Source organism: Beta vulgaris, chromosome 4, assembly GCF_026745355.1.
Source record: "Beta vulgaris subsp. vulgaris cultivar EL10 chromosome 4, EL10.2, whole genome shotgun sequence".
NCBI classification, from domain to species: domain Eukaryota; kingdom Viridiplantae; phylum Streptophyta; class Magnoliopsida; order Caryophyllales; family Amaranthaceae; genus Beta; species Beta vulgaris.
Genome location: NC_079205.1, coordinates 49,058,385 through 49,075,806, shown reverse-complemented (window position 1 = coordinate 49,075,806; position 17,422 = coordinate 49,058,385). Strand labels below are relative to the sequence as shown.

Sequence of the window (17,422 nt, the reverse complement as noted above, 5' to 3'; positions counted from 1 at the left end):
CTATTGGTATGTTTAGTGAATTTATTTTGTGTGAAGTTTGTTATTGCGTCTTTCACTATAAAGAGGCATTGGACATGGATTTTTAGTTGTTACTAATGTCATTAGTATCTTGCAATTACACTTCAAGTAAATCAACAACATCAACAACAAAATAGAATCACAAACTAATACTAAATATATTCATTGCATTCAATCTTTACCAAAAAGTTATATATTTTACCCAAATACATCATATCCTTCAGCTCATACTATTTTCATCAATTTTTTTTGTGCTCCGATCCAAACCTTGAATTTTAATTTTTAGCCACCTACATCCATAGAGTTGTGCTCTAATAGACTAATACACTAATTACCCAAATATCTTAGCAAATATTACACTTAGAATGACGACAGTCACAGAGAGAAATAATTTAACCCCAAAACCACCAAATTGTTTCCCTTTCCCAAACCTTAACTTCACCTTCAACTCAGTTGCCTCTTCAACCACTGAATCCAATTTTAGCTTCATTGTAGCAACCTCTCTTCTCAATGCCTTGTTCTCATCCAATAACTGATTACAAAGATCTCTCTGCCAATGAATATTTCCTTCATCAACCCACCTCCAATATTTGCAACCCATACCATCATCTTGATTTGCAGAATAGAACTTGCACCTTTTTTCAAATCTTCTCCCTGGATTGTTCTCAGTCCAAGATACCAACTGTGCAATTGGAATACCACAGTTACAGTATCCCCTTCGTGGTTGATTTGCCCCACTTTCATAAGACATTTTTTGGTGATGCAAAACCTAAATTACTAATTGAAACACCAACTTTATCTTACAAGAACAACATATATACTCACCTTTGATGGCACGTTTATTTTGAGGGAGTAGGAAATGTTCTTTGAAATATAATGTTAGGTAGGTGAGAATTGATCACGGTGAGTCAGGGGGAAAAAAGAGGAGAGAGAATAGTAGTGTGGGTTTAGGAGGGAGGATGGGTAAATTGGGTGAGATTGATGATAAAAAAAAAGTCACGTGTTAGCACATGATTTTTAATGAACTGAATACCATGGTCAACTGGTAGGTAAACCATATTGGTACTTGTCAACAGTGGTTTTTGGTATTTAAGGTAGTTTGGGACAATTTTACTTAGTTAAGGTAGTTTTTGCAAAGTGTCAAAAAGTTAAGGTAGTTTGGGACAAAAAATCCACAATAATACAAACTTTTACCCATTCTCTCGCAATAATACAAACTTTTGATTTTTTTTTAATGATACAAACTTTACATCAAAATTCCTCCAGTATGTCAAGTTGACTTGTAACCTGTAAAATAAGCGGAAAAAAATTAAAAAATGGTCTTTCTTCTTTCTCCCTCCTCCCCCAACCCCCCACCCACCTGAACCACATCAACTTGTTACGTCTTACGACAAGTTAATAACCTGTATTGCCCTATTAGAGGAATTTTGATCAAAAGTTTGTATTATTAAAAAATAATCAATTGTTTGTATTATTACAAGAGAACGGACAAAAGTTTGTATTATTCTTGTTAAAAAATCCTTTACTGTTCTAATTTATTTAATTCATGGTTTGAAGGTAGAAAGTTTATTAGAGATTAAAAGACGAAACATGAGAGTGAATAAAGGATTAATGATGCATACTTGGGAAAAATGTAGTTAAATCAAGGATATGTAAGAAAGCAAGTGGGGCATGAATAATAGGACTTATGAATAATAATATTATTTGAGGACCTAGTACATCATGAAGAGTATGAATTAAATATTATTTTTTTATGTAAGGATATAAAGACCGTTATGCCCTTATTTTGATGATAAATCAAGGACAAAAGAGTAATTAGATTAGGGAATGAGGTATACCACCCAACCCGCCTTCATTTACCCTCACCCACAATCGTTTTCCAATTTATAAACAATCTCTTTACTCCCCTTGCTAACAGCACATCGAAGAAGAGGAAAAGGTGAGCTTCCTCTTCTATGTCTCCATATCTCCCTCATTCTTCACCAATTTTCCCACGCAAATAGTAGAGTTTGATCCTTGACATGTTATTTACAAGGTATAAAGTGTTCGATTTTAAAAACGTTAAGAAACACCACGAATTTATCCCAAAGGTTTACTAGGTAAGCTGAAATTATCGTTTAAAAAGAAAGTTAATTGTTATTGTTCTTGAGTTTATGATCAAGATAATGGTAAAATTAAACTAAATTAGTTAGATTGTAGAATGGGGTAGAAAATCAGAATTTGGTAGTAAAGAAAATTTAAAGATCTTACTAAGGAGTAAAGGTACATAAGTCACTAACTCTCTTTTGAATTTGAAATGAGATTTGGGTAAATGTTTTGTTGTATATAAGTGCACGAATGTGAGTTTGGGAAAAATTATGTTGTATCTTCAAATATATAAGTACTATATGGATTTATTTTTCTTGCATTTTTTTTTCTTTCGAGATGATTATATGTTCTTGTTGATATGATTGTGGAGTTATGTGTTGCAAGTTGAGAAATATAAGTGCTTGAATATTTGATCTTGTGAGTTTAATGAATCAAGGGCTATATTTTGTTGCCAAAATATTGATGAGTTCTTTTTGATGGAAGAACCCAAGTGCATGTGAAGGAGTGTTACCCCATTTTTTAGATACATGATAGCATTTATTATGGTACATTGTATTAGACCTCAAAAAGTCTAATCTTACCCTAGTATGAAGGCCCAATTCTAATATAAAGCCCACGGGATAAAATCAATGTAAGTCAAAGTCAAATTAAGATCATCAGGAGACGAAAGTCAAGGAAGGACAATTATATAAGCAGTTAGAGAAAAATCCCAAGATGAATCCACATAAGGAAAAACGAGCAAAACTACTGTTATTCAGCGCCAGAAGGTGGTTGAGATTTGAATCAAAGATGATTCAAATGTTTTTCTCTCCAAGGATGCATGGAAGTTACGTATCACGTTGGTTTATAAATAGAAGAAGGATCAGCAAGTAGAAGACAATCAACACAACACACAACTTGCAAATTACTCTGCCCTAGAATATATGTCATATCCATCAAAAAGCCCAAATCATCATACGACATTGATTGTCATATCAGGAGATGAAGATGAATTAATTAAGAATGAATCCAGTAAATAGATTTCTTCTATTATAAAATATTTTGGAGATGATCTTGTCATACAAGGGGATTTGGAACATACAAAGGGATCTAAGGTATTTCAAAAAGGGTCCAATTTGGATCTCATGCAAAAGTGGATATTTCCTAAACTCGAAAAGGATGATCGGGTTAAATCTCTTCTGGTTTGCGAATCATGGGGCAAAACCATTACGAAAAAAATATGCCAACCTAACCTGCCTTGGAGATATCTAAAAGCTCTGTGTTAGAGGAATCACAAAGAGCATAAGAGACTACATAATGGTAGATGGGTCATCTTCATGTCAAATATGGTACAATCTCACAACCTATAATGTAGATCCTCATTTGTTATCACCAAATAATCCTATAGGTTCACATCCTAAACGGACTTTCTTAATGGATTTCACAATGGGTAAAAAGAATGGTGAGGGAATACACGAAAGATTGTTCTTCTCAACTAAATTCAGCCGTTCTAAATAAAGGTTCATTGACCACCTTAGAACAATGGAGAAAGTCAAATTCAGAATACTACTAGATGATATTGGCTATAACCATTGAAAGTCCTCCTCTGCTCATAATTTGTGGGTGTTGAGTACATCACTCCACAAAATCAGGGGGCAATTTGTTACCATCATTTTTAGATGTATGATAGCATTTATTATGGTACCTTGTATTAGACCTTAAAAGGTTTAATCTCACCTTAGTATGAAGGTTCAATTACAATATAAAGCCCACGGGATAAAGTTAATGTAAGTCAAAGTCAAATCAAGATCATTAGGAGATTAAAGTCAAGGAAGGACAGAGGTATAAGCACTTAGAGAAAAATCCCGAGATGAATCCACATAAGGAAAAACGTGCAAAGCTACGGTTATTCAGTGCCAAAAGATGGTTGAGATTTGAATCAAAGATGATTCAAATGTTTTTCCCCCCAAGCATGCATGGAAGTTACGTATCACGTTGGTTTATAAATAGAAGAAGGATTAGCAAGCAGAATACAATCAACAAAACACACAACTTGCAAATTACTCTTTTCCTAGAGTAACCTAGTCTTAGCCTAGCCAAACCCCATCTAAAGTTATAGTTTAGTTCATAAGATTTTAGAACACGTCCTGGCACCAAGTTCTGTAATTCTCCAATTGAAGCAAGAAATCATGAACGTAACAATCTTCATGTTTTCTCTTTAGTTGTCCAGCCTGGCTTATCCTTATATGTGTTATAAAATTTGCTCTCAGAATTTATGATGTGAATGGGAGTGTTTTGCTATAATTGATAATTAATTATTGCCTTTTGCCCTATCTATTGCGTTTCGCTTGAATTTAATAGGCGTTGTAATTTAATAAATTAAATTACAACAAAGTACGTTAGTAAGGTTTTATCTAATTAAAATTGGTAATCCCCAGGGACTAAGCCTCCCGTGGCATTCAGTATCAAACTATTTGATTCGCATTGACTTGTTTGTAAGATCAACAAACTGATTTGCACCAACAAGTTTTTTGGCGACCACAATGGGAGAAGAAAGGTTCATAATCAAATTGCGAAATTTCTTCTTTGTAATTTTTTCAATTTAACTGTATAAAACAGTTATTGTCATTTTCATAAAAATTTCCGACACACGTTCTAGAAAGAATAAAGAAGTTCCTCAGGGTGAATCAAGTTTCCAAAACATGAAAACTAGTGGTCCATTCCCGTCAGAGACTAGGGCGCAAAGTAACAACGTGAACCAATTCATCATGTTTTGGAAGAGTCAAATGGAGATACTCCTCAAAGGGAAAGCTCATGTCCAAGTAGTAGTACTGGTTGTGGATTTGTACATCAATTGTACGGAAAGTTCATAGAGATAGTAAAGCATTTATTATTGGAAGCTAGAGAGAGTCAAAGACAACAATTTTATTTTAACTATAGAACTCTAGCCCATGAGTCTGCCAGAGTCTTCACAGATATCCTCCAAAGGATAAGTGAGGAAAATAGAGAAATTAACTCTAGGAAAATTGATCAAATACTCATAGATATGAATGATACTATGAGTGCAACTTTCATGACAATGTCTAAATCTCTCGCTACCGAAGTAGTTACTCGCATACAACCAGTAGTCAAAAAAGGCTATCAACTAAACGAGAAGTTGGTTAAGGCCTTAGAAAAGGTACCGCTAAATAGAGCGAGAGGAAGTCGTGGCATAGTACCAGATTCTCCTCCAATAGGTAACCTACCAAGGGTACATTTCCTCCATCCTGAAACTAGAGATCTAGTAGACTCAACTGATCCACAAACTTCCTCCTATGAGTGCCAAACAAGGGCAATACCCTTGAGCCTTGGAGAGAATAATCATGAAAATCTTAGGAGAAGTGATGGAATGTCAGCGGGCATGGAGTCAGGCTAGCACCATGCGTCTGGACATCATCAACCTTCGTTTTCCATGGGTGCTGGATAAGTTGGTGACAACACACACCAATCTGGACCATCACAAGGAGGACAAACGCAAGGTACTTTTGTTGCAGATAACAATAGCTCACCTCATGCATATGTGCCTCTAAACCAACTAAATAGGGGTAGGATTCCTTCTACACCCTATGCTTATATACCTAACAAACAAACTATGACTTGTACGCCTCATTATGGGAATACTCCATGTTATGGTCAAACCCAAGCTCCATTTGCCCAAGCAACTTATGTTTATCAGCAGGGGATAGGCATACATTCCCACCATAAATGGCACAAGGAGCAGGCAATTCTAATTTTATGCATTGCCAAGAGGTCCCTATGGGAGGTTATCAAAATCAACCTTTTTAATTTCATTCCTAACCCTAGTCCCGTGTATATGGGATGCCCAGGGAGGCATCAGGATCCATTGGCGGCACAAGTTGAGGCACTGGTCCAAAGATTAGTAAGAGATAATTCTAAAAGAAATCAGAGGCAAATAGGTCAAAAACCTTACCCTGAATGGATTGATGAAGCCAATCCATTTCCTAGAACATTTTAGATATCTGACTTTACCTTGTTCTCTAACAATGATAGAGTTTCTGTTGAGGAATATTTAGTTAGGTTCAATTGTCAGTGTACGGAAGCAGATGACAATGATTTCTTATAACTGAGAATGATTTCCATGTCTCTAACTGAGATGACTTTTTGGTGGTATATTAATTTACCACCAAATTATATCCACTCCTGGCAAGATATGCAACTGAAATTTACAAATCATTTTGCACGTACTGACCCTAGAGTGACTCTAAGTGATCTGGCCAGAATTCAACAAAAGTTAGGAGAGTTTGTAGAAGACTACCTATTTAAATTCAAAATGGCTAAGATTAGGTGTCATGTTAGCAATCCTGAAAGAGAGTGGCTTCGGAGGGAATGTTAATTTAGTTTCGAAAAAGGTTTGATGGTCATGCCTTTGGCGATTTTGTTAAATTAACATAATTGGTCGTAAGATATGAGAGAAGCGTACAAGCTGAAAGTGCAGCAAGACACCAAAGTTTCTTCGCTCAGAATGAGGACGCCTTCCACTTTGAAACTGCACAAGAAGTGGACGTGGCAGAAATCATTCATGGTAGGTGTACCTTAAAAGTGTTCTCTATAGAAGAAAGAGTTTCTAGCGTCAAGGGATTTGAAATCTAGGCAAAAGACGACATATACCTTTCAAATTTGATCCATAACCATCAGGAACTCTGAGCTTTTTCAAGACTCTCAAAAACCGTTCATTTTCTTCTTTATCCATGTTGTATGAAGCTGGAGGCATATACTCTTTAACACGATTAGGATGCGTTTGAAGCCAAAGATGAGATTTTATATTTATTTGTTTGAGAGCCTCCCTAGCTTTCTTATCATCTCTACTCTTTTCGGTTTCTAAAAGAGTTCCTAAGAGATTATCACACACATTCTTCTCAATGTGCATAGCATCTAAATTGTGTCTAAGAAGATTATGTTCCCAGTATTCGAAGTCAAATAATATACTTTTCTTTTTCCAAAAAACCTTATCATTATCAGTTTCATCATCCTCAACTTCTTCTCTCCCTCTTTTTTGGGAACCGTTTTTTATTTTCCATAAACATAATTAACTTCTTCTAGCTGCTTCAAAATTTCTGTCCCACTAGGATGAACTGGAGCAAGGCCATATTCCTCTTTCCCATCAAATAAATTAGCTTGAGAACGGTAAGGATGATCAATTGGTAACCATTTTCGAGAACCACGGTAGACAATTTTACCACCAAAATAATATGAACAAGTAGAATTGGCACAAGTAGGGCAAGCTTTATAACCTTTTGTACTCCAACCCGACAACATAGCATATGCAGGAAAGTCATTTATAGTGGAATGTAAGGATGCTCGTAGTTTAAAGTTTTTTCCACTATAAACATCAAAGGCATCTACACCTTCCCACAACAATACTCATGGATTAGTGGTTGCAAATACACATCAATATCAATATCGCGACCATATTTTCCAGGAAAATCAAGGACAAAATAAATGAGGGTGACTTCATACAAAGCCAAGGAGGCAAATTATAAGGAATCAGAATCACTGGCCATGTACTGTAATTAGTGTTCATAAGACGATATGGATTAAAACCATCACTTGCTAGACCCAGTCTAACACAATGAGTATCTTTAGCAAATTCCTCATATCTATTATCAAAAAAATTTCCAAGCCTCTCCATCTGCCGGGTGGCTAATAATTTTTTCGTCCTGGCGGTAAAAATGTCATCTCATGTCTCTTGCAGTATTAGATGACATGCAAAGCCTCTTTAGTCTAGGGATGAGAGGAAAATACTGCATTACTTTAGCTGGCACCCCCTTCGCACATGTTTCTTTACCTTTCTCACTTGTATCACCTTGCTTACCTTTCACATTTTGCCATCTTGGTGTGTGGCAAATATGACACTCACTTTTGTCTACAAAATCCCCCCAATATAACATGCAATTATTTGGACATGCATGGATTTTCTCATAACCTAAACCCAAATCTTTAATTATCTTCATGCTTTCGTTTATAAGACGATGGGAACTCCATAATATAAGGAAATGCATCTTATACAAGTTCAAGCAATTTATTAAAAGACTAGTAGACTACTGGAACATACACTTAAGGTGAAATAAGTGCAATAGAAACGATAGCTTTGAAAAAGTAGTACACCCCTCATATATACTCTCTTTAGAAGCTTCCTTGAGTCTATTGTACTTCGTCTCTTCTACGTCAGTGTTAATTGATACATATTCATCATCTACCTCGTATTGATAATTTACGTCTTCATGCATCTCATTTAAATCTTCGTCATCAGAATCTAACTCATTTAATAACGGGGGTTCGTTAAAGGACTGTGGACTACCAACCCTAAAAGCTGCATTTAGTAACCCATCAATATCATCTCGACGTACTCCCTTTGCTTGATCACTAGGGAGCCCTATGTTGTTACCCACTTGATGACTATAATGAAAAGTCCACTTTTTGTAGTTCTTATAAAAACCGTACAATAAAATATGGCCTCCTACTTTTTCCAACTTAAACCATTTATTTAACTTGCAATTATTACATGGGCATCGAGTTTTTCCTTCAACAAGAGTCTCTTTAGCAAGCTCTAAGAATTTCATGCAACCATTATAATAAGAAGGATAGCCTTTTGGTAAATCAATCCAACTAGAGTCATGTCTACAAAAAAAAAATATACGATAACAAATAAGAACCATCTTAAGAAGAAAAAAATATATGAACATATATCTTCAAATAGTTCACATAAAACATGACCTAAACGAATTACACAAAAAGTTGTAACTGAAGAACCCCCCTGTTATATGACATCTTGTTATTGTGTGTGTGTGTATCCATCCAAGCCCTTCTTATGTGAAACAATTTGCATGCTTCTTCCTTATACACAGATGTACTAATTTCCATTACATGTATCAATTAGGATATCAATATGCATGTCACGGTTGCAATTTCTGTAGTTCCTCCGTCAAATCTTTTGACTGAAAACAGTTGCAGGATGTCCCTTAAAATGTTGCATGACATTTGTCTATATTTTATTGCTTTTGTCATTTTGAAATGCTTGGTTGTGAGAAAATGATGTTTTGGATATGAACTGTTCATGGTTAATAATTTTACCTTTCGCTTTGCATGCATCCTGGGTTCAATTCTAGCTAAAGAGGGGTGCATGCCCAGTGTCTCTGATGTCATCTCAGGGGTCATAAAGGTGCCTTATCTTTAATCAAGCCGTTTTTTATATTTCCTTTCTAAATCTTAATAACTCTAAGACCTCTTAGATTGCTCCAGATGTAGGCTACTTCTATATTTCTTATGTATATTGTATCTTTTTAAGTTTGCATCTTGTTCTGCTATTATGTGGGATTTCTGCTTCTGTATTACTATCTTGTTATGTACTTGTAGAATATAGTTGGTCAGAATGGTCCACCCACCATCACACATCATTTATGATTCATCAAGGGATCTTAAGATCATGTATGTCTATAGAGGCTAGAGAGTTATAAAGTAGATGTCTTCTGATCTATCACAGGTTGCTATGAAGCCAATAAAGCAAAGTGATTCAACCTCCTCAACAAGAAAGCCAAGAATGATGCTTTGATAGCTCAAGTATTTGCTTTGAATAAAGCAATATTTCTTTATACCTCTTTTTCAAAATTTTAATACTATATAATGAGGATAAAGTTTTCTCATAGTGAATAAAGATGAAAGAGTATAAATGGCATTCCTTGTAAGCCTTTTAGTGCTAAAAAAGGGTTAAGGCAAGGGGACCCAATGTCATCTTTCCTTTTTGCCCTAGGTATGGAGTATTTGTCTAGTTGTTTACTGCAGTTAAAGGGGAAGCCAGGGTTTCATTATCATCCAAGGTGTGCCAAGCTAAGCATCACCCATCTCATGTTTGCAGATGATCTGTTAATTTTTGCCAGGGCTGATGCAGGGTCACTTCAGCACATTTTTGATGCATTTTCTAAGTTCTCTCATGCCTCTGGGTTGGAAGAAAATCTTGATAAGAGTAATTTGTACATTGCTGGTATTAGTGGAGAACAAAGAGATGTCTTGCAGCAGATTGTGAGTGTTCCCTTGGGTTCCTTCCCATTTAAGTACTTGGGAGTTCCCTTAAGTACTAGAAAACTGTTCTAACATGAATGTAAGCCATTAATTGATAAAACCATGGCTAGAGTGAGGCTATGGTCAGTGAAAAAGTTATCTTATGCAGCTCGATTGCAATTGGTGACCTCCATACTTCATGGATTTCAGTTATATCGGTGTTAGATCTTTGTGTTACCTAAAAGAGTGTTCAAGGAGATCCAGAATATCTGCAGAACCTATCTCTGGACTGGCCAAGGGGAGAAGTCTAGGAAAGCCCCTGTTGCTTGGGAAACTATCTGTCTACCTAAGGGATGTGGTGGATGGAATATTAAAAATCTTGCTATCTGGAACAAGGTGGCTATTGGCAAGCACCTTTGGGCTTTATCACAAAAGCAAGATAAACTGTGGATTAGGTGGCTACATGTTTATTACATTAAACAGCAAGATGTGCTAAACATGGCTGTTCCTAATAGAATATCTTGGGCTATGAAGAAGATTCTTAGTAGCAGGCAATTGTTTGTTATTCCAGGTACTGAAAATATGCTTGCCGGGCCTATATTCTCTATCAAGGCCTTATACAAGGTGGTGCAAGGTGATCATCTTAAAGTAGGATGGAGGAGGATTATATGTAACATCCCTGCTACACCTAAGGCCACCTTCATTACATGGCTAACACTCCATGGAAGATTACCTACCAAAGATAGGCTGTATGCATGGGTTTTGGTTGAAGATACTACCTGTAAGCTTTGTCAGACTGATAGAGAGAGTATCACTCATCTATGTTTTAGTTGTGCTATGGCTAGGAGGGTCTGGACTTTCTGTCAACAACAGCTTGGATTCCCTGCTGTAAACAGAAACTTTCAAGAAGAAGTGCAGTATGTTGTTCAGTGTAGCAGGAGCAGGACACCTCAGGCTCAACTATATTGTATTTTCTTTGTTGAAGCACTATACCAAGTCTGGTTAAATAGGAATGCCCTTGTTTTTCAAGGTGCTGATATGGATGTAATAGCTAGTAGTAGGCAAATTCTCTTTAGAACTTCTTGTAGGAGTACTGAGGCTATGAGGCCTTTACTCATTATGTGAGGCTGGTGCTTGTTAGGGGTTGGCTTGCTGCCTTGTTGTTCCTTCTTGTTTGTTGGTTCCTTGGCTAGCTTGTCTTGGTGATGTTGTGAGACTCTTGTAATCAGGTTTCTTTTGGTTATCAATAACAACTTTGAATTGCCAAAAAAAAAAAAAGATGAAAGAGTATAAAACCACTTTCCTTATTAATTATCTTAGACTGGTTCGCTTTCTTTGCTGGTTGACAACTAAACATTCATCACCTTGAACAATTACTGTGGTTCTAAATTTCTCATATCAGACCCCTTTCTTTTCCCTTTCAGTCAGTGTGAATGTCAATCCTACGGTCCTCGGTCACCCCACGGTACACACACACACACACACACACACACACACACACACACACACACACACACACACACACACACACACACACATAAATGTGTATGTATAATTACAGTGACACTCTCATAGGATTGTACAACTTGTTTGATCAGGAGAAATTAGGATTGACACAACCTTATACTAACTAGGCGATATTAGAGAAGCTGTTTGTTAGGAGGCAGAACAATGACAAGGTAGAGAATCCTGCAAAAGCACTCAGATACATTCCCAGTACAACAACACAATTGACAGTTGAAGCGTTTATAATTTTCAAACATCTAGGAAGACCCATGATCAAGCCAAAGCACACAACACCATAGAAACATTGAAACAAACATATATGCAACGAAAAGCGAAAAGCAGTAAACAACATATAAGTGATCCTATTAAACAGAATGGTAAAGAAACAAAACAAAAATATCAAGTGTCCACCCAAGACTGCAAATTCGGAACATGAATATCATCAACTAAAACTCAAGAAACAATAACAATCATTTATAACACAAAAGTAAATAAAAAGCAATAGAGAAAGAGAGAGGTTACCAAAACCCCAATAAGGCAGAGGGACAAGGCGTCCAGCAAGGCGATTAACTCATCTCTACAATTTGGTCCGGCTTCGATCTTTTTAAATTGAATTTGCTGTGAATTTCCTTGCCGAATTCTGTAAAAGCGTGCAGCTACATGGAAATTTCAAGAAAATTCAATATCAAATAGCATATTTGAAGGGAAAGTTCGAGAACCCAATTGAATGCTATATAATTGCAAGAAAGAAAAAAGGACAATCATTTGAGACAAATGTGGAGAATTATATTCAAATTTCCAGAAATTCGTTGCCAGATTGATCAATCTCGCGAAGTTTCTTGCTAAAAGACTGATAGGAGGTTGAATTCAATGGAAGAATCGAAAAACTGGAAAAAAAAAAGAAGAAAAGTACGTCAAAGAAGCATACCTTTAATTTGCTGGGCGAACGAACTGAAGAGTGAGATTGTGATGGGTTTGAGACTTAGATTGAATTGAAGTGAATTAGGGTTTGATTGATAAGAGATGGAGTGAATCGTGCATGTACTGGGAAGTTAGAGTGAGAGGCGCGGGGATCGGATTTCGTTTTGTTTTAATTAACTTCCAAAATATTAGGCACGATATCTCAATTCCCAGTAAAGCGCTCTTATGAGATGTGTTAAATAACACGAGCAATGCACGTGTCCTAGGCAACGCGGAAAAGCGACCTACAAAAAGAGCGACGCTTTTAAGCGTCGAGGAAAGGCGGGAATATATAATCTCCCTGACGCCTATACCTAGGCGTCGAGGAAAGAGCATCTCCAAGGTATGGCTTTTGTAGTAGTGAGAGATATTCATACTCTTGATTGAATTAACAAATCCATCTAGACTCAGGGGGCGTTTGGTTCACATAGTGGTACGGGTTTGGAATGAGGAATGAAATCAAGGTGGTATAGGTTTGGAACTTGATACCTAATACCATGTGTTTGGTTTTTATTTGAGAATGAATTTTTTCTTCTATTTAATACCTAGAGGTATTGGTAAGAGCCAAACCCACCTCCCCCCTTGGGTTTCTAAACCCCATACCTTATGGGTTTGAGGTATGGGTTTTAAATCTATCAAATAATAAAACAAACGCTAGGTATGGGTTTTGCTCATTCTAAACCCATACCTGATACCAGAATCATGTAAACCAAACGCTCCCTCAATTCTCATTGAAAACAAGGCATAAGGAATCAATTCAAAATCACCTATCCATAGTATGATAATGAAAATAAATACAATTCAATCCAGCAAGAATAATTAATCACATCAAATTGAGATTATGGGAGGGATTCATGCATTAATCATTGCTAGGATTCAACTTAACCCTAGATTATAAAACTACTCACTCATAATTGAAATAACAAAGCAATTGATAAATAAATTGAAAGACATAATAATAATAAAGGAAAAGAGGAGATTAGAAAACTTAGTCGCTTTACTTGAATGGATCAAACTTGTAGAATTCAAGATTCAATAATGGAGTTTTCTCTCAAAAGCTCTCTAAAAGTGAATAATAAAACCCCAGTGCCAAAATAATATTCCTAAGAAAGTATTTATAGTTTCCCAAAATTAAAACAAACTTAATAAAAATCCCGACGGAAGAGCAGGTCAACACAGACGTGTCGACCAGATATTACAAAAACAGTAGCTAGAAGTAATGTTTCTGCCTGCGGAAAATTGGAGCAACACGGACGTGTCACATATGACACGGACGTGTTGCTCTGAAGTACTGATGACAGAAGATTTTGTTTTGCGAAGTGCAGCGTGACACAGACGTGTCACCTTGAAGGCAGATTCCTAGTAGCTATTAGCGAAATGAGCACTAGGGGAAAAAAAAGGAAGGGCTGCGCAGGAAGGGCTGCGCTTTACCTAAAACCACAACCCTACTAGTTAAGGGCTGCGCTTTTTTTAAAAAGCGCAGCCCTACATAACAGAAGGGCTGCACTTTTTAAAAAAAGCACAACCCTTCACTTAGTAGAAGGGCTGCGCTTTTCTACAAGCACAACCCTACTAAGTGAAGGGTTGCGCTTTTCTTCAAAGGCGCAACCCTTCTGTTATGTAGGGCTGCGCTTTTGAAGAAAAGCGCAGGCCTTCTTAAAAAAATTTGAAATAAAAAATTCGTGGGCTTCAAATATATTATATCCCTCCTTCTCACTCCTCTCTCACGTCCCTCCTCCCTTTTCCTCCTTCTCTCTCCTCTCTCACGTCCCTCCTCCCTTTCCTCCTTCTCTCTCATCCTCTCTTCTCTCTCAAAAACTCCCAGAATGATTTGCGACAAAAAGCCTGAAATGATTTGCACTAATCATGCCGACGGAGTCCGATTGCCTATTGTGATACCTTTTCGGAAGCGGAACGGGCCAACGAGTCATCCGAGTTCGTTTAAGGCTCGAAATAGGCATTTTAAGTATTTTCGAATTTTATTATTTCCTTAATTATGTATTAGGGTTTTTTTTATGTATTTAAACATTATTAGGTCAATGTTTGTAGGCAGTTTTTGACTTTTTAGATCTAGAATTTCTTAATCTTTGTTTTGATTAATGTTCTTGTATTTTCAGATCTATAATTTCTTCTCTTCTGTATATTAGTTTTTGTTCCTTTTTTTTCATTTTCGTTTCGTTCTTTTTTTTTTGTTTTGGGTTTAGTTGCATTGTAGATCTATAATTTCTTCTCTTCTGGATTTGGATGGTTTACTTTAAAGTTTAATGCAAATGTTAAAATTCAGAAAATGTGAGATTAATATATGAGTAAAAAATGTCAAAAAAAATTTTTTTTTTTTTGGGTAGGAAGGGCTGCGCTTTTTAGGTAAAAGCGCAGCCCTTCTAAGCTTGAAGGGCAGCACTTTTACCTAAAAAGCGCAGCCCTTCCTTGTGAAGGGCTGCGCTTGGAAAGCATAGCCCTACTTAAAAAGTGAAGAGCTGCTATTGAAAGGGCAGCTGTCAAAAAGTGCAGCCCTAAGGGTCTTTTTTAGCGCAGCCCTTCCTTATTTTTCCACTAGTGGATACGGACGTGTTAGTAGTGACACGTCCTTGTTGACCTCCTTCAGCCCATCCGTGTCAACACCATCACCATCTCAATGCCATCACCATGTCAACGCCATCACCAACTCAACGCCATCATCAACTTGCCACAAGTTGTTCAATATGTTTGATTAACCTGCAAATTAACTCAAACACTACAAAATACCTCGTGAAGTAACATGGAACAAAAAGAGCTAAAATAATGCAAGAGTTAGTCCTAAATGCTCTAAAGTAAGCTAAATGAGACTTAGAATTGCACCTAAAATATGAACTATTATTTACTTATCAATGTTTCGCCATTTACCCAAATTTTTTGCATTTTAAATATTGTATTTTTACCTTATGCCAATATTTATTTTCCTCATGACTGAGCTTCTTACATACACCACATTGAGGAATTTTTCCTTTCCCCTTAGAATAAGAATTCTTGGCCAAATAAGCTCATTCAGCTTTCGCTGAGTCATCATTTTCTCCTCTCAATTGCCTTCAACAACATGGAGTGCATCGATAAACTCTCCAAAAGTTGAAGTAAATAAATTTTTTGAATCTTCAATAGTAGAAATATTGGTTTCATACCTATCGGGGAGAGTTACTGGAAGCTTGTCTACCACTCTTTGACTTGAAAAATCACCACCAAGAAGCTTTATTTGATTGACAATAGCCATCATTCGGTTTTCGTACTCCTTGGCACCTTTGAACTTTTTTATGCTTAGCATCTCAAGCTCCCTTTTGAGATTTTAAAATTTTCATCAACTTGGTTTGACTATTGCCTTCAAACTCCTCCTTGAGCTTTTCCGACTTCACTTAAGGAGTTTCACATAACATTATAAGTGTGAAAATCCCTTTCGACAACGCCGAATGTAAGCAAGAGAGCGTCCTTGACTTCTTTGTCATATCTTCTTCATATTTTTTTTGTTTGGGCTATAGTAGGATTGTTTGGAAGAGTGGAGGGAGGATTTATCATTTTCTACCGCATCTCATAAACTCAAAGCTTTTTAGTAAGCTTTCATTTTTATAGCCCAAGAGTGGTAATTTTCACCATTGGATATGAGAATAGGAAGGGAGAAATCGCTTGATGTCATTTGACAGAATTTCAACTCTCTTTTTTTTTTTGAACCTCACAAGCCCTCTACATCATTTTGGCTCTTGATACCATGCTGAATATTAAAGAGGTTACAGATAAGAAGAAGTAAACACAAAATGTTGGATATATAGAATGCTTCATTTATTAGAAAAACCAAGTACAATACTTTATATAACACTAACACAATAAACAAACAATAGCTAGAAATGGGAAAACATGAGCTAAGTGGATGGAACATCGACCCACTACTCACTACTAATTCGCAACCAAACAAACCTATCATACTAAGCCAACTTGCCAAGTCAACAACTAAACAATTATCTTTTTACTGTAACTAGAAAATAAAACTGAAATAACCAGCAAATTTAAAAGATATACTCCACACAATTTTTATGTGGAAAACCTTCTTCAAACAATAGGAAAAAACCATGGTTTCAAGACTCCCTTGAGAGATAGGGTTCGCGCCCCCTCGAGAAATAGGACGGACCTCCCCGTGCAGGTAGATTTTCCGATCGATATGGCGGACGATCTATCAATTCAATGCTCAAATTTACGAATTTCTGAGGATGAGAACGAAATCGTGGACTTAGGAGGAGATTTTGATCCGAATGTTGATGAACAAATCTCTTTAATGCTTGTGGGACGTCTCGTGACTGATCGTCCCTTTAACCTAGATGCGTTTAAAAGGACTATGACTATGGTTTAGGCAGTGTCGAAGAAAGTGGTGATTCAGGCAGTGGCAACAAACCTATTTGTATTTCACTTTTTTCATTGGCGGGACAAGGAGAAGGTGATGGCCGGCCGTCCTTGGTGTTTTGATCAGCATCTTCTAGTGTTGAATGAATTACCAGCAAAGGTGCCTCTCAATCTGTCACCGTTTTAGGGATGTATTTATCATTTACCTTTTAATTGTCGATCGGATAAAGATATTGGTGCAATCATGTCTGCTTTGGGATCGGTGTTGAACATCGAAACTGATGCCTTGAGCCTTAACAATTATTGTAGGGTTAAGGTTTTCCTAGATATTAATAAACCCCTTCGACGTATTCAGAAAAATAAAGGAAAAGATGGTAAAACATTGACAATTGAATTTAAATATGAACGATTACCATACTTTTGCTTCATTTGTGGTGTTATGGGGCATGGAGAGAAA

At 36.6% G+C, this 17,422-nt stretch overlaps 1 protein-coding gene across 1 annotated transcript; it reads right to left on the bottom strand.

Annotated features, from left to right (window-relative positions):
* Positions 1-349: 349 nt before the first annotated feature.
* Positions 350-769, bottom strand: LOC130591169 (uncharacterized). The gene has a single exon (XM_057394105.1). It carries the CDS (start codon positions 767-769, stop codon positions 350-352), a length of 420 nt encoding a protein of 139 aa, XP_057250088.1.
* Positions 770-17,422: the final 16,653 nt, after the last annotated feature.

Excerpts from the sequence above, each read along its gene's own strand:
- LOC130591169 (XM_057394105.1), bottom strand. The coding sequence starts at position 769 with ATGTCTTATGAAAGTGGGGCAAATCAACCACGAAGGGGATACTGTAAC.